Here is a 24,081-nt window from a genome sequence, read left to right as displayed (position 1 = left end):
TTGAAGTTTTTTCAATATAAATTTGGATTCGGATTCTCTGCCGCTGAGCTATAGTAGGTGATCATGATGTTTTCATAAATATTGAGATGGTATCCCAGTGCTTTCTTGCACACTGGCAACAAAAAATTGTTAATTTGAGAATGATGTCATTTCTATTTTAAGATAATATCCCAGTGTTCTCTAGCTGCCAACCGACCAATGAGGCTATGTATTTGAGAATTATGTCATTTTCTATTTTTAAATGTTGCACGAGTGTTCTCTATCCTTCAATCGACCAATGAGGTTGTATATCTGAGAATGATGTCATTTTCTATTTTAGATGGTATCCCAGTGTTCTCTACCTGTCAACCGACCAATGAGGTTGTATATCTGAGAATGATGTCATTCTTAGACAAGGTGCCTGAGGAAATGAAGATTTATATCCCCTTGTTTACTAGTGTCATAACAAGGTTTGTAATGCTTGTTTCTGCATGTTCAAATGTTTGGTTCAACCACCTCAATTTTCATCTTCTTTATACCCCTCTAGATAGATTTTGTGTTGTGCGTTCATTTGTGGGACATTTAATTGACAAAATCTCATGTTTTACATCGTCAAATTTTCTTGAATTTTGGCATATAATTATTTTCAAGAACTTGTCACGAATGTTCGTCATAACAACACTCATGTCCATATGTTTAAGGTTAAGGTCACACATAAAGGTCATGGTTTAAAAGTCCTTGTATCTTTTCTTATCAACACTGTTCCTTGGTTCCTTTAGAAAATGAATTGAAAACGTTAGCACTCATTTTCACCATGACAAGACTTTGTGTCACCAGAAAAGATCATATAAGGTGATATTAGCCTGCTGCCAAAAGATCAGATCACAGTTTTTCTATTTTTCCATTCGAAATTTAATGTTTTATGGGTCAAATCGTTACCCATGCTTTAAGAAAAATGTATTACCGTATTTCCTCGACTATAAGACGGGGAAATTTGGTCCCAATTTTAAGCCTTAAAGTAGGGGGCCCGTCTTATAGGCGAGTCTATAAGAAATTCAGAAAGAATAGAGTCAGAATCAGGAATATTCAACATAAGGTATTTGACTGATTGATTTATTGTCTGTTGATGACACCCCAATAAAAGTGACACGATCACACCCACCGGATTAAGACGACCATTTGCTTTGTTTTGCTATGATGAACACCCGATATAACGCTTGTTATCGGTCCAAACACGTTGTTTATGACAGGAGACATATTTTGCTACCTTTAAAATTATTTTTTTTTTAACAAAAAATATTTAAAAAAAAATGAATTGTTATTTTTTCTATGTCATAAATAAACTTACTTTTTCCTTACTATTAGGCTTTGTGTATATCATGCACATACAAGTAACTGGCAGATTTCAATACACATTTCATTATTCGTTACATCAATTTATCCGCAATCATCAATGGTTATTTATTTCTTAAAATTTAAGTCCCATCAACTGTAATCCAAACAAACACCTGCGAAAATTTAACTTATTAACACATGTAATGGAATGTGTCATGTTTGTCGGCTGCAGATCAAACTGTACAATTTGTGATGTCACATCATGAGCTGTGTAAAGATCAAAGGTGCACTGCAATGGTTTGTATTTAAATAGGTCAATCAAATACCGTATGAACCCATTTAACTCCCAAGATTGCTTCTAGGCTGGTTCAAACATACCATGCGATCGGAAAATAAAAATCCTAAGCAAATGAACAAATATAGTTGATAATTGTCTGTTTAGCTTGAACATTATCACAGACTTAGAAAATTTCAAGTGCTGGATTTGCTTTAAAAATCGACCCCGTCGAGACAAAAATACCAGATTTCGTCTTATAAGCCTATCACCAGTAACATTAATTTTTCCAAATTAAGATGAAAACCTGCAAATTGACTTTTCGTCAGCAGTCTTATATCACTCCGTTCCATGCATTTTGGCACATCACTCCGTTCCATGCATTTTGGCACAAAATGGCTTGTTCCTATACAGAACGTTCAATTTATGAGAGTGCAGCTTTAAAGACAATATTAAAAGGTTGTTACCAAAAGTCTTAATTCTAGCAGTAAACAGCAAGTAACCTTTGTAAAGACAACTTCGTTTTACAGAATGGGTGCTGGTGCATACGACTATAAAGAACTCTCCCACCAAGCTGAGCTTCATACGGGCGGTCTCAACGCTGGCACTCACGTCTCTGCTCACCACACTAATCCCGATGATTTTGACCAGGGAGTTGTGTTTTCCTCATATTGCTTGGAGCGAAATCTCAACAGAATGTTGGATCTGTGGACAGAAATTTTTGACAGGTAATGCATGATATATAATTTAATCCAAACGTCAAGGTATTGTCTTAGGGCTATTCCATTTAAACATATAACACACAGGGGACGGCACTTTTAAAATATGCCACCCCCCTACAGAAGCAAATTAACCCTTGTTGGGTCAAAATTAGGGAAAAAGGGCACCCTCCTTTATACCATTTAAAAAATTGCCTTCCCCCCGTGGGTTATATGTTTTACTGGAATAGCCCTTAGCCTTGGTGATGTCATCAGTGTGCACATCTTTTAACCAAGGCCATTAGCTCATAATATTCACATGAGACTTTGTGGCTTTTTCTATAGTACCCACACGTTCGACTATTGGATACATTCCAAAGCAAATAATAGAATTTTTTTTCCAAATCTTCAGAAAAAAATCCCAATCAAAAAAAAAAAATCAATAGTAAAAAACCTGTACTGGTTCATTCAACATCCTAATAAATTATGTGATGTAAAGTTTTGGGGATAAATTCAGATATCATTTATTTTCATCACATTCAGAGATCAGCATGAAATATTATCTGTCATGATTTATTGCAGTAGATATTTACACCCAAGGATTAATATTTCAGCTGTTATCTGGTGTTTTAAAAAGGAAAAAAAACTAATATTTTATCATTTCTTCATTCGTAGAGAATCCAAAAAGCTTGTTCTTTTAACTGTAAAATTTCCCAATTTCCGAATATTTGTGATGCCTATTTTCCTAAAATGTCTAGGGTCTTTTTCCCAAAATGGGCAGAAAAAGCCCTGAACTTGCTAGTCGCAATACGCACATGTGTATTAAGACCAATACAACTGACATTAAAGATACGCTAGTTATGGATGGCCCCCTTTATCAACTAAAATTAACTCTGTAGAAAAAGGTTTAAATCCACTTGCGGTCCAAAGGGTTTAGCTGAAGGGTTATAGAATGGTGCTGCACCCTGTCCTTTTTCAATAGCACCCTTCTGCCCTCATGGAGACCAGCATGTGCACCCTTCTGCCCTCATGGAGACCAGCATGTGCACCCTTCTGCCCTCATGGAGACCAGCATGTGCACCCTTCCGCTTTCATAGAAAAAGTTAACACTCAATATTGTCTCATATTTATTTTGTTGAATACATGATTTTATTGAATCTCAGGTTACATTATGAGATTTACATGTATTAAAAGATTTTATTGCTACAGTACAACACTGCCAAATATATTCCAATAACCGCCAAAGTTAATTAAATTGTGATTTAAGGTCCAACCTACGAGACAGTAATCGTCTGGAGACCCTGATTAAAATGGCAGCCGCTGACCTGGCAGCAGGAATTCCCCAGGCTGGACATTCATACGCTATGACTCACTCCGCGTCATCATTAAACCCGGCAGCACAAGTGAATGAGATGTTTTCTGGGGTGTCTCAGGTAGAAATACAATTTCTGGTACATAGAGTTAAACGATTATTAATTTTTATACAAGATTACAGAGATCCTTATGTTAGGATTTCTGCTATAATGTATCTAATTGCACAAGTGAATGGATTTTTTTCTTGGGAGACTCAAGTTAAAAAAATATTATGTTTTAATCCTTAAACCCTATGCTTCATATGAACTATGGTAACTATGGCACATACAGCCTTAGGTATATACCCCCTATAATGAATATGGCCTATGGTGACTATGGTAAATATTGCCAATGGTAAATATGGCCAATGGCCTTTTGTGAATATGGCCTATGGTGATTATTGATTATGAAAAATATGGCATATGATGAATATGGCCTATGGTTAATAAGGCCTATGGTGAATACTCCCTATGGTGAAAATGGCCTATGGTGAATATGGCCTATGGTGAATATGACCTATGGTGAATAAGGCCTATGGTGAATATTGCTTTTAATTAATATGGCCTATGGTGAATATGGCCTATGGTGAATATGACCTATGGTGAATATTGGTTTTGGTTAATATGGCCTATGGTGAATATGGCCTATGGTGAATATTGCTTATTGTTAATATGGCCTATGGTAAATATTTATGGTGAATATTGCTTATTGTTAATATGGCCTATGGTGAATATTGCTTATTGTTAATATGGCCTATGGTAAATATGGCCTATGGTGAATATTGCTTATTGTTAATATGGCCTATGGTGAATATTGCTTATTGTTAATATGGCCTATGGTAAATATGGCCTATGGTGAATATTGCTTATTGTTAATATGGCCTATGGTAAATATGGCCTATGGTGAATATTGCTTATTGTTAATATGGCCTATGGTGAATATTGCTTATTGTTAATATGGCCTATGGTGAATATGGCTTATGGTGAATATTGCTTATTGTAAATATGGCCTATGGTCAATATTGCCTATGGTAAATACAGCCCATGGTGAATATGGCTTACGAAATATAGCCAATGGTGAATATGGCCTATGGTGACTATTGCTTATTGTAAATATGACCTATGGTAAATATGGTCTATGGTGAATATGGCCTATGGTAAATATGGCCTATGATGAATATAGCCTATGGTAAATATGGCCTATGGTGAATATGGCCTATGGTGAATACAGCTTATGGGGAATATGGCCTATGGTAAATATGGCCTATGGTGATATAACCTATGATGAATACAGCCTATGGAAAATTTGGCATATGGTGAGTTTGAATATTGCCTATGGTTAATACTGCCTATGGTGGATATGACCTATAATGAATAAGGCCTATGGTGAATACTCCCTTTGGTGAATATGGCCTATGGTGAATACTGCATATGGTGGATATGGCCTATGGTGAATACTGCATATGGTGGATATGGCCTATGGTGAATATTGTTTATGGTAAATATGGCATATGGTGAATATGGCTTACAGTAAATATGACCTATGGTGAATAAGGCATACTGTAAATATGGTCTATGGCGAATTCAAACTGGGAATAGGGCATTTGGTGAATATGACCTGTGGTGAATACTGCCTATGGTGAATTCTGCCTATGGTGAATATGGCTTGTGATGAATACTGCCTATGGTGAATATGGCCTATGTTATATAACCTCCAGAGGATATGTCCTATGTTATATAGCCTATGGTGAATATGACCTATATTATATAGCCTATAATGAATATGGCCTTTGTTAGATAGCCTATGGAGAATATGGCCTATGTTATATAGCCTATTGAGAATATGGTCTATGTTATATAGCCCAGGGAGAATATGGCCTATGTTATATAGCCTAGGGAGAATATGGTCTATGTTATATAGCCTAGGGAGAATATAGCCTATGTTATATAGCGTAGGGAGAATATGGTCAATGTTATATAGCCTATTTAGAATATGGCCTATGCATTAAGGCTAAAAAATGATTGTTCTATTTCAGGTTTCGATTATGAAGAAGATAGCAGAGTTGGAAGATAACAGCAAGGTCATGGAACACTTGGTCGAGCTGGGAAGGGAGATTCTGAACAAAGATAATCTCAAGTAATTAAATTGAATATTATATTTTATCCCATTCTAGCTATCTTGTCCAATTGATAACTAGAGTTTGCTTTGGCCTAAGGTCCTAAAATTTGGTAATGAGCTTGGTCATGACCTGCAGATAACCAACATTGAAGGTCACAGTGACATTGAACACAAAAACCTTGTTGAAACAATATTAAAAAGAAAAAGCTCCGGTGCAAAAAGTTGCAGTCCTCAAACTTTGTCCGGAGGATGGTCATGACCTGTACATCCCTACTGTAGTTCCTCACTGATTTCATAGCTGTCAACATTATTCACATACTTTTAGGCTTGCTTATAACTTGATAAATACACAGTTTTGACATAATATACTTATATTTCCAAGATTTCAGAAAATGCCACAACCCAGTTTATGCCTGGAGGACTAAAATAATCTGATGATTTTATTTTAATATCATTTTTTTATTTCATTTTCCAAGGATATCTGTTAATGCTACACCCCAGTTAATGCACAGAGTGGTAAAATAACTTAACATGCTTTTTATGCCCCCAAAGGTGGGCATATTAAAATCGCACCGTCCGTCCGTCCGTCCGAATCAATAACTCAGAATATTATGGACAGATTTTAAAATAACTTGCCACATGTGTTCGGCATACCAAGACGACGTGTCGCGTGCAAGAACCGTTTTTCTACCTCTAAGGTCATGGTCACACTTAGGTGTTTATTCACAATGGAATGCTGCATATAAGGACATAGAGAATAGGTTGTCGTGTCCGGGCTGTAACTTTCCCTTGTATGGACAGATTTTAAAATAACTTGCCACATGTGTTCGGCATACCTAGACGACGTGTCGCGTGCAAGAACCGTGTCGCTTCCTCAAAGGTCAAGGTCACACTTAGGTGTTTATTCACAATGGAATGCTGCATATAAGGACATAAAGTATAGGTTGTCGTGTCCGGGCTGTAACTTTCCCTTGTATGGACAGATTTTAAAATAACTTGCCACATGTGTTCGGCATACCAAGACGACGTGTCACGTGCAAGAACCGTATCCCTACCTCTAAGGTCAAGGTCACACTTAGGTGTTTATTCACAATGGAATGCTGCATATAAGGACATAGAGTATAGGTTGTCGTGTCCGGGCTGTAACTTTCCCTTGTATGGACAAATTTTAAAATAACTTGCCACATGTGTTCGGCATACCAAGACGATGTGTCACGTGCAAGAACCGTGTCCCTACCTTTAAGGTCAAGGTCACACTTAGGTGTTTATTCACAATGGAATGCTGCATATAAGGACATAGAGTATAGGTTGTCGTGTCCGGGCTGTAACTTTTCTTTGTATGGACAGATTTTAAAATAACTTGACACATGTCTTTGGCATATCAAGACGACATGTCGCGTGCAAGAACCGTGTCCCTACCTCTAAGGTCAAGGTCACACTTAGGTGTTTATTCACAATGGAATGCTGCATATAAGGACATAGAGTATAGGTTGTAGTGTCTGGGCTGTAACTTTCCCTTGTATGGACAGATTTTAAAATAACTTGCCACATGTGTTCGGCATACCAAGACGATGTGTCACTTGCAAGAACCGTGTCCCTACCTCTAAGGTCAAGGTCACACTTAGGTGTTTATTCACAATGGAATGCTGCATATAAGGACATAGAGTATAGGTTGTCGTGTCCGGGCTGTAACTTTCCCTTGTATGAACAGATTTTAAAATAACTTGCCACATGTGTTCGGCATACCAAGACGACGTGTCGCATGACAGACCCGTGTCCCTATCTCTAAGGTCAAGGTCACACTTGGGTGTTTATTCACAATGGAATGCTGCATATATAAGGACATAACAGTGTCGGTTGTCAAGTATGGGTGGTATTTTTTTATGTTTAGAGGCAATTTAAAATAACTTGCCATATGTATTTGACATGTAAAGGCAAGATCAACTTTTCATGTACTGACCTTGTTCATAGGTCAATGTCACATTCGGGGGCATTCGTCACATACTGTAACAGCTCTTGTTTAATATTAATTTCTTATGTTTTTCCCCAGGATATCTGTTAATGCAACACCCCAGTTTATGCCTAAAGCTCTAAAAGAACTCGATGGGTTTATAACTACCCTTCATAGTGACAGAAAACCAGAACAGCGTGTTTACAAGGATCACACTACACATGTAAGTTACTCATGTTTTGTAAGACTTCATATGCTTACCCAGGGCTCAGTGTGAGACACTTTACTTTTGTTGTGGATCCACCTGTCAATCCTCAACTGCTTGCTTTTTGTCCCCATACCTTAGCTTCCGCTTGTAACCACAGTATTTGAAAGGCTACTTGACTGTTAGGGTACCACCAGGTTGCCCATTAGGTTGCCCTAGCATAGAAAGGGTCTGGTTCCCCTTGGAGAGGTTTGAAGCTCTTCTTAGGAAGTTGATAATCTTGTTATCTTGTAGGAAAACAGCCTTAACTCCATATGAAAATAGAAGATACATCTGTCTTAATAAGCCATTTTGGCTACGCTGACGAGGCAAGTGTTTACATATGGAAATCGAGAATCAAAATCAAGGCTAAGGGAGAGTGTTAACATTTACCTTTGCACTGGTTATAATTTGTCATAATTTCACTCAAAGCTGCTCTCTGCCAGCAGTCTTATATCACTGGTTTCCAGACATTTAGGCAAAAATTGACTCATTCCAAGACATTTTTTGTCAAAACGGTCATTATTTGAGAGTGAAGCATAAATGCTAACGTTCAGAATCATGCAAATGCTTGATGATGGTACTAAGATAATTGCATTCTTCTAAATTTCCATATTTAGACAAAACAAATGTCTATGTCTTGGTCAACTGTTTGCGTCTACGGTTCAAAATGCTTCAGGTATCCCCTTGGAGGTTGTGTTGAAGCTTTGGTGTTGCTGAATTGAGCTTTGTGTTGGCAGGCAGTGATGAATGAAAACTTACGTAGGTCCTAAATTGGAAAAATGTTCAAGATACCCACATGAAACTTTGTATATATGTATGTATGTATAGAAAGTGTCATTTTACTCAGTGTTCTGCCAAGGATTGAAAAAGATGGGGCCGAATGGCCCAGCAGTCATGAAAATTAGGGGCCATTTTCAAAAGTGAAGGGCCATGACCTTTGCCAGGGGAAAATGAAAACTTGTAAATGAAAGTCTTTTATTTAACCATTATATACACGGCTTAACATCCACATGCATGTCTTTAATGTTGATTTTAAAGTTTTTACATTCAGAAGTAGTGAGCGCATTGCTTTTCTTATGTTTTAAACAAATAGTGCATTTCATAGATTGAGTTTGTTCATAAAAAAAAAACCCAGGAAAAGTCGGAGAGCCATCTTTTCTGGAATGACCTTGTTTCACTTTTTTCTTGTCAGATGGATTTGCAGACGTTTTAGCATCGCAGTTATCTACCGGCAATGTATTAGAATTTTCTGCTAATATGCAGTCAGTTTCGCTTATTGAACTGTTTGGGGGAGTAATATCTTTCGCGGTATTAATATTGCCGTTCAACATATTTGATTTTTGTGTTTCTTCGCTTCAGGAACAGTGAAGAAATCAAACATAGTTCGAGTTGTTTTCTTTTCTTAGCCATAATGAAAACATTGAATTTAGTAAAAAAAATATGCTACCCCTCGCGATTGGATATTTACACGTATACGGATCAATGAAAATCGTTGTTTTATCGAATGAACGCTGTGCTGTAAAGGTTACACACCACCATTGTTATTCCCTATATAATTCAATGTAAAATTATAATTTTCAGACAACATTTAAAGGCATTTCGAGCGAATGCAGGCTATGATAACCACATATATTCTTAAAGTACAAGCTTTAAATTACCTTTTAAGCCAATAAAAAGGGGGGGGGGTCAAGTTATTCCTAAGAAAAATCACTCCACTTGAAAAACAAAATCTAAAAATTGCACCGTCCGCCATGACAGATCTTCCAAAATGACCTTTCAACTATAGGGCAGCGGTTTATGCTTTAATCTCTACTCTTAATGATAAATCAAGCAAGAATAGATACTTAAAGTATAAAGGTTTCAGGAATAATGATAGTTTTGATTTACAGTGTATTGAGCATGTGAAAACATGTCTATCAATCATAAGAACATTTTTTTTATATCGAGAATTTTCCACACAACGAGAGTACATATGACGTAATGGTGACGTCATTCCTAAAACTTCTGAAAAATAAATCGATTAAATCAAAACGGCTCTTCGAAAATTCGATTAAGTCAAAACGGCTTTTCGAAAAACGGGCGCGCCTATCGGCCCGTCTTCAGATATTTCTTTGCGCCATCACAATTTTCTTCTGCGCCAATGGCGCAAGGGCGCGTCCTTGGCAGAACACTGTAATTTACTTGTTTACCATGCACCTGTTTGCTTTATAGTGCAATCATTTTGAAGCCCATTTATTAAAGGTCTTGACCCCATATCATTTTGGTATTATATGGAAGGGTTTTATGTTCAGACATTATTTGTGTAAAAACAAGGGAGAACATAGCATAGCAAAGGTGTTTTTATGTGCTTGAAAAGTTGCCAAATAGGTAAATTTACGACTGTTCCAGATGAAATAAAGAGGAAAAATATAAGCTACAAGAACTTTTTATGTATTTTTTTTTATTTTGCTCCTTTGTTTTGAATATCAGACATCAGTAACCAAGTTATCTGAAGGTGAGAGTGGTCTAGTGGTACAGGTGTCTGCCTCTCTCTCAAGAGGTTTTGGGTTCATCCGCCCCACCAGGGGTACCTCTTCCCAACCAGGGGTACCTCTTCATGGCCTCTAAAGATGTGTTTTACCCAGGAAATTGACTCGAACGTAATTCTATAAGCTGGCAATTTTCGACACAATCAAGTTAATAAAACTTACTATAAACTAGAGTACAATTCCATTACAAATGATAATAAAATTAGATTTGGTCACTAGCATGATGGTTATATTCGACATGATAGTTATATTCAACATGATGGTTATACTCAACATGATGGTTATGTTCAACATGATGGTTATGTCCAACATGATGGTTATATTCAACATGATGGTTATGGTTATATTCATCATGATGGTTATATGCAACATGATGGTTATGTTCAACATGATGGTTATATTCAACATGATAGTTACATTCAATATGATAGTTTTATTCAACATGATGGTTATATTCAACATGATGATGGTTATGTTCAACATGATTGCTATATTTAACATGATGGTTATATTCAACATGATGATGGTTATATTCAACATGATGTTAATGGAGAGCTCTCTTCCTGAGAAGTAGCTTATTTATTATATTTTCTTAATCATTATCTATTTCAGACGAAGAGTTTCACAGCTAGCTCAAAGAAAACTCAGATTGAACTCCCATTCTCTGTAAACTACATGAGCAAAAGTGTCCAGACAGTACCCTACACTCATGAGGACTGCCCTAGGTAAACATTCTCTCTAAACTGCATGAGCAAAAGTGTCCAGACAGTGCCCTACACTCATGAGGACTGCCCTAGGTAAACATTTACTGTAAACTACATGAGTAAAAGTGTACAGACAGTACCCTACACTCATGAGGTCTGCCCTAGGTAAACATTCTCTGTAAACTACATGAGTAGAAGTGTCCAGACAGTACCCTACACTCATGAGGTCTGCCCTAGGTAAACATTCTCTGTTATCTACATGAGCAAAAGTGTCCAGATAGTACCCTCACTCATGAGGTCTGCCCTAGGTAAACATGTTCTGTTATCTACATGATCAAAAGTGTCCAGACAGTACCCTACACTCATGAGGACTGCCCTAGGTAAACATTCTCTGTAAACTTCATGAGCAAGAGTGTCCAGACAGTACCCTTCACTCATGAGGACTGCCCTAGGTAAACATTCTCTGTAAACTTCATGAGCAAAAGTGTCCAGACAGTACCCTCACTCATGAGGTCTGCCCTAGGTAAACATTCTCTGTTATCTACATGATCAAAAGTGTCCAGACAGTACCCTACACTCATGAGGACTGCCCTAGGTAAACATTCTCTGTAATCTTCATGAGCAAAAGTGTCCAGACAGTACCGTACACTTATGAGGGCTTCCCTAGGTAAACATTCTCTGTGTAAACTACATGAGTAAAAGTGTCCAAACAGTACCCTCACTCATGAGGACTGCCCTAGGTAAACACGCTCTATAAACTACAAATGTAAATGTGTCAAAACAATACAACTTGTTAATCAAGTATTTTCATGATCAGGAGGCCTTCCCAATGTCCCGATATTTCTTTACGTTAACGGGCTTGAGAAGCTTATTTCAATAAGTCAAAATACAGGCTTGAATTGGATTTTGATTAATGATAATGGTTTTAAGCTGGATTTTTCATCGAAAACAACGGGTTATAGAATGGCGAAAATTACGGGTTATAGAATGGCGAAAACCGGGCGGGCGAGCGGGCGGTCTTTAACAATTCTGCGTTAAAGTTTTCATTTTATGTAATAAAATCAAGAGTTTTTATTCAATGCTTATCAAAGTTCGTCAGACTATTTGTCCGCATGTCGTCTTGAATATATATAAATATGAATATGGGTCATCTCGGGTCAAAAACTAGGTCACTAGGTCAAATCTTAAGAAGAAATATTTCACGGTAATAACTTCCACAATTTTTATCAAATCTTCATGAAACATGGTCAGAATGCTTGTCTGCATAATATCTTACATATTTTTTAATATGGATCAACCCGGGTCAAAATCTAGGTCACTAGGTCAATTCTTAGAAAAAATATTTCCACGCCATAAATTCGACATTTTTTTCATATCTTGATGAAACTTGGTCAGAATATTTGTCTGTGCATAATATCTTGCTTATTTTTCATATCGGTCATCCCGGGTCAAATTCTAGGTCACTAGGTCAAATCTTAGGAAAATCTTTCCACGTCATAAATTCAACAATTTTGTCAAATCTTTATGAAACTTGGTCAGAATGTTTGTCTGCATAATATCTTAAAAATTCTTTAATATGGGTCATCCCCGGTCAAAATCTAGGTCACAAGGTTAAATCTTAGGAGAAAGAATTCAACGGTCATAAAAAATCATTATTTTTTGTCAAATCTTTATGAAACTTGACTAGAATATGTGTCTACATGTTGCCTTAAACATTTGTGAATATTGGTCACCTCAGATCAAAAACTAGGTCACTAGGTCAAATCATAGGAAATATTTTCCCGGTGTCATAAAAAAAATCTATGCTTACCAAACCTATCAATATCAGTCAACAACTAAATTCAATTGCTATTTTATAAACACACATACCAATCATGAATTGCACATCTACCCATATTTTTCCAAAAAAAATAATTTTAATTAACTTTAAAAATATTTGTGTACATGAAATCTTAGATGATAAAGTGTGCCATCTAGGGTCAAAAACTAGGGCTCTGGGACAGATCTTTTTTGGAAAAGCTTATTTACTTATAAAATGTTTATTTTTCCTCACACAAATATAATAGTTTCTGTCGATCAGGTTATTTGTATGAACGATATTTCCGATAAGTATAAATATTGGTCTTTTTGGTTAAAAATACTAGGTCACTAGCTCAAATCCTAGGTTTGCAAAATTGCATCGTCAAATAAAAAATCCGGCTTTAATGTGGCGTCGTCTTGTTGTGATTATCATAACAATTATTCCTATCTAAAGTATATAAACTCTTAAAGAAGTAAATATTACGCAAATTATTGGAATGCAAAAATAGTGAGCATAGCTTAATCCTGTTATAAGGGACTTAAGTTTCGCGAAATAGGGGTCAGGGCCATGATTGCAAAAATAAAAGTGCTTTTCCACTGTTCATAACCATGGGCAAAAAAGTTAAATTAAATGAACACCTTTAATGATAATAATAATAAGCTTAATGATACATTTAATCAAATGTCACTAGAATTATTATCAGAGAAAGAGAATTAATTAACTCCATATTTTTCTGCAGGTTAAAAGTTCTTTCTCTGCTATTGTCATGGAAATTCTCGCATATGTCACAACATAATTATCAGAGAAAGGAAATCGATTAGTTCTACATTTTTTTCATCAGGTTACAAGTGCTCTCTCGGCTGTTGTCATGGAAATACTTGCACCGGGAGATACGCGAGAAGGGCGGAGCATATGGAGGAGGGGCTGCAATGGTGCCCAAGAATGGGGTGTTCAGCTTCTATTCATACAGGTGAATATGTATTTTGAGAGTTAAGTTTTAGATGAATTTTACTGCATCATCGTTGTTAACTCTCAAATCTTTACTTCTCTAGAAGTTTCATTGGCACACTTTTGATCACCAGGCCCCGATTTCTCGGAACTTCTTAAGCTTAACAGGCTTAAGTCGCTTATTTCAATTAGCCAAAAAACATACTGAAAATGGATTTTGATAAATGAAAAATGGTTTATTCTGTTAATCATACAGATTTTTCCTACATAATTTCTAAAAATTCTTGAAGAAGTAAATATAACACATTTTATAGAACAACAAAAATAGTGAGATTAGCTTAATCCTGTTATAAGGGACTTAAGACGTTTCGAGAAATTGGGGCCTCAGTATTTCTAACAAAGTTTGATACAACAGATTCAGCTGAACCTGATTCGTTTAAAACTGATTCAGTTGAACCTGATTCGTTTAAAACTGATTCAGCTGAACCTGATTCGTTTAAAACTGATTCAGCTGAACCTGATTCGTTTAAATGTAATAGCATATCTTAAAATGTTTCTCCTTTTAAAGTTAACAACACAGCTGTTAATAACGTTGTTAAGGTCAACGAAGATTTAAACAATCGGCCCATTATGTTGAATTATTGTCTATATTTTAAAAACCTTTTGTGTGTGTTAATAATACCTTAAGAATAAAGCAATAGATGATAACTTTGTTACAGAATTAAATAATGAATAATGTTTTCAATGATCTTATATGTTTTCCATTATTTAAAGTTCCACTCTCACAGATTACCGTTTTGACAACTTTTTTAATTTTTGTCTTCGAATTAGCCATTGTTTCGTAAATGTCTACTATACTGAGAAAACATCAGATCACAGTAGTTCATATTTACGTTCGAGCATTGATGTTTTATGCAAATCATTTTTAATTTCTTTAAGCGTTACTTAAAGTGTAAGTAACGCTTTGTTACTTAAAGTGTAAGTAACGCTTTTAGCCACAAAACTTCAAGATGCGTACGTCAATAGTAAAAACAGTGATTTGATATCACCAGTCTTTAATCACTGGTTTACACATATTTATGTAAACATTGGTTCATTCCAAGACAAAAAAATAAAAGAAAGTTGTCAAAACGGTCAATCTGTGAGAGGGTAGCTTTAAGACATTATTATGTATATTACAGGGACCCCAATTCCATGAACACCCTGTCAGTGTTTGAGGATGCCATAAACTGGGCTGCTAGAGGAGAGTTCACAGACACTGACGTTGAAGAAGCTAAAATCACCATGTTTCAACAGGTATTCAGATTTACTGGGATCATTTTCAATTTTAAATTAAACACTGGTTCCTGAGCGCTTCTGTTTGAGGTATGAAGCCGGGGACCAAATCATGCTTGCTTGTCGAAAAGTAGCATGGTACCTATGAACGGCACTGCTTTGGCAGTACTGTTTTTTACCATTAAAGATATATAGTCAATGACTTTACTCAATTATTCTGATATGAGAATCATTAAACCAAAGCATGCTTTCCATTGCATTCAACAATGATATTATAAGTACACTTACCACATTTAAAACTTGCTTATAGAAATCAATAAATTATTTGCTTCTAGCCTAATTGATACTCATTCTGTTTCCAGTCAGACAAACCAGTGCCCCCGGGCCAAATGGGAACCACGCTGTTCCTGAATAACATCACTGACGAAATGAGACAGCAGTCTCGAGACCAGCTATTTGCAGTCGCTAAAGACAGTCTTGTTGATGTCACACAAAGGTTGGTTTTAATAAGGCAGTGATTCTTGCTTGAGTTCCCTGGCCCCAATTTCTCGAAACTTCTTAAGTAGCTTAAGTAGCTTATTTCAATAAGTCAAAATAAAAATTGTGGTTACCATAAAGAGTATTCCTTTTTGAAGTCTCAAAACTCCTAAAGAACTAAACATTACCCAATTCTTAGTAAAACAAAATTTGTGAGCTTAGCTTTATCCGATCAGAGGGACTTCTGAAGTTTCGATAAATTGGGGCCAATTGTTATGGTTTACACTAATTTATTTGAGCTTAATTTGATAAAAGCTTAAAGCTGATAATTATGAAACAATCTCGACTGTTTTTTGGTAAGAAACTTGGTTTCTGCTTCCGCGTTATCTGTACAAATTTCAACACAGCTACTTAAACCACTTGCCTGTGGGGGAAACTGACAAATGGTTCTTGAAGAGTATTTAATTATAACATGCATTTCATTGGAAAAGTTGTCTCCCTTGCCTTATGTTTATTCATTAAACTAGATTTTGTTAGTCATTTTCCCATGGTATGTATGAAGTGTTACCGAAGGAAGTACTGTGCAGTGGATGCGGACGGTGGAAGAGCATGTCCTCTTTACCTCGCATAATGAATGCAATTACTTATTTCTACCAAAAAGAAACCGACTTGCGAGTGATTCAGATCAGACTATAGCTGTCTTTATTTAAAGCGAAAGTCATAATTGGAATTAAGTATCTTATAAAAGTTTTTTATCAGTGTTAAGTACTGACTTTATATTACTTTAACCCTATTTGGTTTGTGTACGTAAGTGTTATGGACGCAAACAGCTCTGAAAGTACCATAAATCTTTTTTAACAGAAAGGAAATAATCGATAAACAGCATCATCACATGATAGATACTGATTGGTCTGATAGTTGCAAATGGTGCTTCAAATATATCTTTTTGTTTGAAAGTGACCTGAAAGTACAATTTTTAAGCACCTGAGTTAAACTTCTCATTGTTCATTTTAGTTTATTAAAAACATCATGGCAAAATTAATTTATTGCCAAATTGTTTACTAAAAAAACCTATTGTTGTAGTACACTACTATAAATAAAATTCATTTATGGTTAATCCTAAATCTGATTATAGATAGATAGATTGATAGATTTATTTCAGTAAGGAATACAACTACACGGACATTTAAAAAACAACATGTACATGTGTATAGTAAATTAAACAGACTACATACATGATATTATAAATAGTCATGACAGGCACATTAAGAGAAAACTCTTATTTCCTTTGTGGTCCTTTGTTTTGTCGGCATGGCATAGGGAGGCATTGCATATTTAAATAATAATATGACTGCAATTCAAATTGCACAACTATATTAAAAGTTATTCTTAATGCATTAAAATAAACATCACAGTAGATGTGTAACAGTTACTGTACATAATAAGTTATAAGTTGAGCAATATATATATATATATATATATATATATATATATATATATATATATATATATATATATATATATATATATATATATATATAATTCACATTATAGTTTGCATATTACAGTATGTAGTATTAATAAAATGCGAGCTTAAGTTAAAATAGTTCTTATACTGAAACCCTTTGAATATATAAATAGAAAATATGATCAATTTGTTACATGTATATAAAAAAATACTGGCAATTCTTTATTAAAACTCTAACCATTTATTACCATAAATAATTATGCTAAATTACCTAAAACTTATTATTTACTAGTGATTTAAAAACGGGAGATATCACAGCCTGTGCTATGCTTTATGGAAATTTGTTCCATAGGGAAACACTAGAAAAGAAGAGGGACTTTAACCCAAAACCTTTGACATTTGGAATAGCAAAAGCCCATTTCTGATTTAACCTTGTCCTATGTGAATGTACAGTGTCATTGGAGATAAAATTGTCTCCCATGTAGTCCGGCTTATGCCATTCTTTATTTTAAAGACATGGCCAAAAATAATCTGGTCTGATTGAAGATTGTATAAGGGTGGGCTGAATAGCTCAGTATTAGTGAGCATCAATGTTTGAACATTTTTAGTCAGTGCACATTTAAAAGTGATGTCCAAAGGACTGATTAATTGTTTTCTCATACAGACTAACTGGACTTCTGAAATATTGAGTGTTGGTATTTTCAGTTTTGTTTTGTGGGATAAAGTTCTTCGATAATTTGTTTGTCAATTCTTCGAGAACAGTGAATTGTGTTGTGCCGCTGTGTTGAATGACTCAATAATGACTATAGACCCCACTTAGAGAAACTCTGATAACAAGTAGGCGGTTTACTCAGACTTTTTTGTACCTATTACATATTGAAGAAAAAAACAGGCTAGATGGTTACGGATACTGTAGTTTTAATATAAAAATGCGTACAAAATATGAATATTGTTGTATTGTTTACAAACATACACATTCTGACATTAATGTTGTCCAGATTTGAAATTAACATATTTACAAGCATCGTATCTTTGAAAAGTTTTTGCATTAGGTGCTCTGAATTGTATTCCTCCGTCTGCAGATAGAGTTGGGATCTCTAATCTTAGCAGTACTGGGGTTTACCTATAGGTGTATTATTATTTGTTTTATTGTTAAGTTTCCTCAAGTTAATGCAAACTTTGATAAGATTTACCTTTGCGTTTTATCTTTATTTAGGATTGTTTGGATAAGAGTTAGGTCTGTGCACATAAACTGGTTTAAACCCCCTGTAAATTTACATTTTACTGACCGTTCCAAGGCGGTACCTAACAATCCTTGATAAACATACCTAGAGTTTTTAGCTCGACTATTCGAAGAATAAGGAGAGCTATACTACTCACCCTGGCGTCGGCGTCGGCGTTGGCGTCACACCTTGGTTAAGGTTTTGCATGTAAGCACCTTTAAGTCATTATCTCAGTAAATACATCAGTTATTGCATTGAAACTTTGAATATGTATTCCCAACTATCTTACATACTAAATTAATGAAGTTAGACAACAATTATTTGAATATAATCCAAATAATAGGCTTTTATTATTCGACTTAGAAATTCTGGTTAAGGTTTTGCGTGTAAGCACACATAGGTTAATATCTCAGCAACTAATTGAGGTATTGCATTGCATTGATACTTGATACAATGGTACTCAACCATCCAACTTACTAAATTAGCCAAGTTAGATAACTCTAGTTTGCATTTAATACAAATACTTGCCCTTTATTTTTTGACTTAGAAATTCTGGTTAAGGTTTTGCGTGTAAGCACACATAGGTTAATATCTCAGCAACTAATTGAGGTATTGCATTGTATTGATACTTGATACAATGGTACTCAACCATCCAACCTACTAAATTAGCCAAGTTAGATAACTCTAGTTTGCATTTAATACAAATACTTGCCCTTTATTATTTGACTTAGAAATTCTGGTTAAGGTTTTGCGTGTAAGCACACATAGGTTAATATCTCAGCAACTAATTGAGGTATTGCATTGTATTGATACTTGATACAATGGTACTCAACCATCCAACCTACTAAATTAGCCAAGTTAGATAACTCTAGTTTGCATTTAATACAAATACTTGCCCTTTATTATTTGACTTAGAAATTCTGGTTAAGGTTTTGCGTGTAAGCACACATAGGTTAATATCTCAGCAACTTAGTGAGGTATTGCATTGAGACCTTTATACAATGGTAGTCAACCATCCAACCTACTTAATTAACCAAGTTAGATAACTCTAGTTTGCATTTAATGCAAAATAATTGCTCTTTATTATTCGACTTTGAAATTCTGGTTAAGGTTTTGCATGTAACCACATTTAAGTCAATATTTCAGCAAATATATCATGTATTGCATTGAAACATTAGAAACGTATTCCCAGATAACACTTTTTTGAATATAATGCAAATTATGGGCCTTTATTATTTGACTTTGACATTCTGGTAAGGTTTTGCATGTAAGCACACATAGGTTATTATCACAGCAATTACTTGATAGATTGCATTGAGACTTTATACAATGGTATTCAACCATCAAATCTACTTAAATAACCAAGTAAGATAACTCCAGTTTGCATTAAATTAAAATAATGGCCCCTTTTTTATTCAACATAGAAATTCTGGTTAAGGTTTTGCATGTAACCACTTTTAAGTCAATACCTCAGCGAATACATCATGTATTGCATTGGAACTTTACACACAGGCTCCCATCTATTTAACCTTCTTATTTAATCAAGTAAGATAACTCTATCTTTTATAATATATATTATTTTTGCCCCTTTATTATGCGACTTAGAAATTCTGGTTAAGGTCTTGCATGTTAGCACACATAGGATAATATCTCAGCAACTATTTGATGTATTGCATTGAGATTTTATACAATGGTATTCAACCACCCAACTTAATTGAATAACCAAGTTAGATAATTGTATTTTTCAAATAATGGCCCTTTATTATTAGACTTAGAAATTCTCGTTAAAATTTTGCATGGAACCACATTTATGCTAATATCTCAGCACACCATGTATTGCCTTGAAATCTACTCTAACAGTGATCCATGCATGTTTCGCCAAAACGTTTCAATCCTTACATTGAAAAGCGGCGGAATAGTCGAGCGCGCTGTCTCTGTCACAGCTCTTGTTTTATATATAGTATGTATTCACTGTGCTGCTTGTGGAGTTTTGTGCTGTTCTTCCATGTTTCTTGTTTGTGATTTTATGTTCTATGTCTTTGGCGTTTACCCAGTGCCATTAAACCGGGTATATGTTGAAACGTTTTGCTACTGAGCTAGTTTCTGTAGCTTTTCGCATAAATATAATATGTATGACCATGTTCAAATTATAGTATCAAATGGTTTATATTGTATGTTTATTCTTATAAAAAATACAATTAGGGTCGAGACTTACAGGAACTAAACACCAGATGCAAGAAAAAAAAGAAGACTGCAAAAAACTTACATAAAATTTATATCATTGTGTACAGCATTGAATCTTATTTATTGGTGTATACCATCGCTTACGATACATGTATTTTCCTTAGTTTTTGCGTATTTTTTTCAATTCGAAATTTACTGGATTTGTCTACCTATTGAGTTCCATTTTTTTAAGCGTTGGTATACGTATCTGTACTAATCACGTGGTTTTAACATGCTAAATATACACACTTTAAACCGGGAAATCATTATGTGCTATTTTTAAATGGATAAAATCAGCTGAGACAGCACCACATTATTATTTCAATCATGTAAAATGATGTATTATCGTGTTCATGCTAGCACATATTGACACTTCTAGACTTTTTTATGAAAATAATGTATTTGCTGATTTCCGGCCATCAGGTTTCGAACTCCTTTAAAAATAGGTCCGAAATTGTTTGGACTTATTTTGTAAGGAAAAAGAGCACTAACTGGTCCATAAACAACTTTGTGATAAACAAATTAGTCATTCAAAGAGTGAAAGCAAAAATGAGTTTGAACTTATATGACTTAAAACTATATTATCACCGAGGCCTACAGACCACCTAAGCTTACAGATGAATTGTCGATATATTATATTTTCCAATCATTTTCCTATTGTATTAGTCATTTTCAACGGGATGAAAATTCAAGAATAAGAATGCTCGAAATTATGAATAAAAGAATAAGAATAACAGTTAGTTACACAGTGTATACCACTTTCACAAAGGACCCAAGCTTAACATCCATCGGGAAGTTAAAATTGTAATGGTGATGCAGGGGATCAATGTTTTTACTTCTGGCTAAAATCCTTTATATGATGAATGTCCTTATTTCCAGGTACCTGGTGTCCGGACAAAAGCCTTCTTCCCTTTCTTTCCTGGGCCCAAACAACAGTAAGGTGGCAGAGGACCAAAGCTGGAAAATTGTAAAGGAATAAAGTTGAAGGTGTAGGACTAAAGCTGGAGAATTATATATAAAAAATGTTTAAGGAGTCAAGGGACTACACATAGAAAATTGCTTAAGGCGTTAAAGCATTTAAGAATTTTGCCTGAATGACATCTTGAATGCCCATAGCTGAAAGTGGCAGAGTACAAGATCTGAACAATTTTAAGGAATAAGTTCCTATCTGAAGGCTTCAGTATTCAAAGTCTAGAATATTGTTTAGTTCAAGCTTTCAAAGGATTGTACTAGTTTAAATTGAGTGTATTTATCAAATGATGATAATAATTGAAGTAAATTAATTTAAAAAAATCAAATAACAATATTAACTAATATGGATCTTGCTGTTTTCTTCTGTAGTGTAACAAAAATAGATTGATCTTGTTTGTGATTCTATTTGTTACATTTTGGAGGCATTATGTACATTCATAATAAAACAAAACTAAAACAAAACGTTGTTGATGATTGCGGCCAATAAGCTTGCAATAAACAAAATGGCCGGTAAAGAAACAAATATTCGGCCAGGAAACGTGTACAGCCGAGAAATAACCATAAAGTAGGTAATAGGTATATATTCATGCAAGCACAGTTACAACATGCACAGGTTTGCCATATTTACCGAGAAAATACGAAAATTGTGGATAAAATCAAAACGTTTATTTGTAAACATTGCCTCCTAAGCCACAACCGTAAAAATATTTCTTAATATACTTTCTTCTAATGCAAATATATCAAGGGCAAATTAATAAAAAGTGAAAACAGTAAATACTTATAAACAATTACTATAGGTTTAACGAAGACAGTAAATACTTATAAACAATTACTATAGGTTTAACGAAGACAGTAAATACTTATAAACAATTACTATAGGTTTAACGAAGACAGTAAATACTTATAAACAATCACTATAGGTTTAACGAAGACAGTAAATACTTATAAACAATTACTATAGGTTTAACGAAGACAGTAAATACTTATAAACAATCACTATAGGTTTAACGAAGACAGTAAATACTTATAAACAATCACTATAGGTTTAACGAAGACAGTAAATACTTATAAACAATTACTATAGGTTTAACGAAGACAGTAAATACTTATAAACAATCACTATAGGTTTAACGAAGACAGTAAATACTTATAAACAATCAATATAGGTTTAACCGATAATTTGCTCCATATTGCGTGTGGATTCAATTATGTGCTTATTAAAGTGGTGGAGAATCCCAACAATTAAAATCAGTGGTGTTTTCAATGCCTGTATGACAACTGCAGATTGTGTTGTCTTAATCCAATCCGTGGAAATGTATTCTTTAAAAAGGTAATGACGATTGATTATAGGTCGTATGTAAAACCTTATGTCTCGTGCCTGGGCCTCGTTTCAATCAGATGTCTCAGTCGTAGACCTTACGTTGCTTAAGAGTGCTCAGGTTTAGCCGTCTTGTTACTGGCAGAATCATGATAAACTAATCGGATAAATGTATTATTTATTGAAACGCTGCTGGGCAACAGTTCACTGGTCCTGCCAGTCCTAATAGTTATTACTATTGCCCGACAAGCCATTCCCTAACTGTACAATGAAGATATCAATTTTAAAACATCAGCTCGACATTTAGAAATTTAAGATATTTAAACATATAAATGAAGATTCAGATACCGAATTCTACTATCCCATCTACAGAGCTAAATCGGAGTTAAGCCCAGAAATTTGTGCAAACACAACATACAGTAAAACCTGGTTCAACAGTCACCTGTTTTAAAAGGCCACCTGCCTTATCGGGCCACTCCAAATTCCCCTGTGCGTTTTTACTATATAAAGTACGTGCATTTAGCGGCCAACTGTCTTAACACGGCCGCGGTCACCTAGCTTTCGACCCCATGAAACCATAAAAAAACTTACTAGCAGCCAGTGTTCAAGGTGATTTTGTTCAAACTCTTAAAAAACAAGGGCCATAACTCCCAAAGTGAATAATGTCATTTAAATGTTCATTGATTGTGGTCAAGAAGTACTTATCAATTTACTGAAGGTATGCTATTTAAAATTGTATCCAAGATGTATATAGTGTATCGGATAGAAAGGTATACACACACAATGAATAGAGTAAATCAAGTCAATGACGTATGACCATAGGATTGACTTCCTAATCAAGGTAAGAACGATGCGTGCATGATTTACAGCAGAAACTACCCTTCGATGATGTAAACAACTCTACTTCCGGTTCCCAGTGTTAGGGCGTTTTACGCGAGTTACACGGTTCGACTCGACTCGATTCTATCCTGAGAACAAGCGCCAAAAGACGCCCTGAAAAAGGCCAAATGGGTATAGAAAAATGTGTTTTATATACTATGCGATCTTATCCAAACATTTCTTATTTTAACACAATAATTTGCCTTTGGAACTGAGAAATCGAGGTTGTTTTTTATTTAGTGCAAAAGGTAAGTTTGATATTACGGTGTGTCAGATAACGTGAGTCATCGATGATTTCAAATTTTGTTAA

General features: G+C 34.9%; 1 protein-coding gene across 1 annotated transcript in view; it reads left to right on the top strand.

The window, feature by feature from the left end:
• Nucleotides 1-22,029, top strand: part of LOC128241746 (presequence protease, mitochondrial-like) — a 38,500-nt gene extending 16,471 nt beyond the window's left edge. Inside the window, exons 16-25 of the mRNA XM_052958809.1 lie at nt 320-449; nt 2,119-2,316; nt 3,554-3,719; nt 5,675-5,775; nt 7,808-7,931; nt 11,096-11,208; nt 13,830-13,958; nt 15,118-15,232; nt 15,574-15,707; nt 21,482-22,029. Coding sequence (XP_052814769.1) covers nt 320-449; nt 2,119-2,316; nt 3,554-3,719; nt 5,675-5,775; nt 7,808-7,931; nt 11,096-11,208; nt 13,830-13,958; nt 15,118-15,232; nt 15,574-15,707; nt 21,482-21,581 — 1,310 coding nt within the window. The 3' untranslated portion in view covers nt 21,582-22,029. The remainder of the gene's footprint in view (nt 1-319; nt 450-2,118; nt 2,317-3,553; nt 3,720-5,674; nt 5,776-7,807; nt 7,932-11,095; nt 11,209-13,829; nt 13,959-15,117; nt 15,233-15,573; nt 15,708-21,481) is intronic.
• Nucleotides 22,030-24,081: the final 2,052 nt, after the last annotated feature.

The sequence above is a fragment of the Mya arenaria genome, chromosome 7 (assembly GCF_026914265.1).
Source record: "Mya arenaria isolate MELC-2E11 chromosome 7, ASM2691426v1".
In the NCBI taxonomy this organism is placed as follows: Eukaryota; Metazoa; Mollusca; class Bivalvia; order Myida; family Myidae; genus Mya; species Mya arenaria.
The sequence above is the reverse complement of the archived record's forward strand: the minus strand, read 5'-3'. Positions and strand labels throughout refer to the sequence as shown.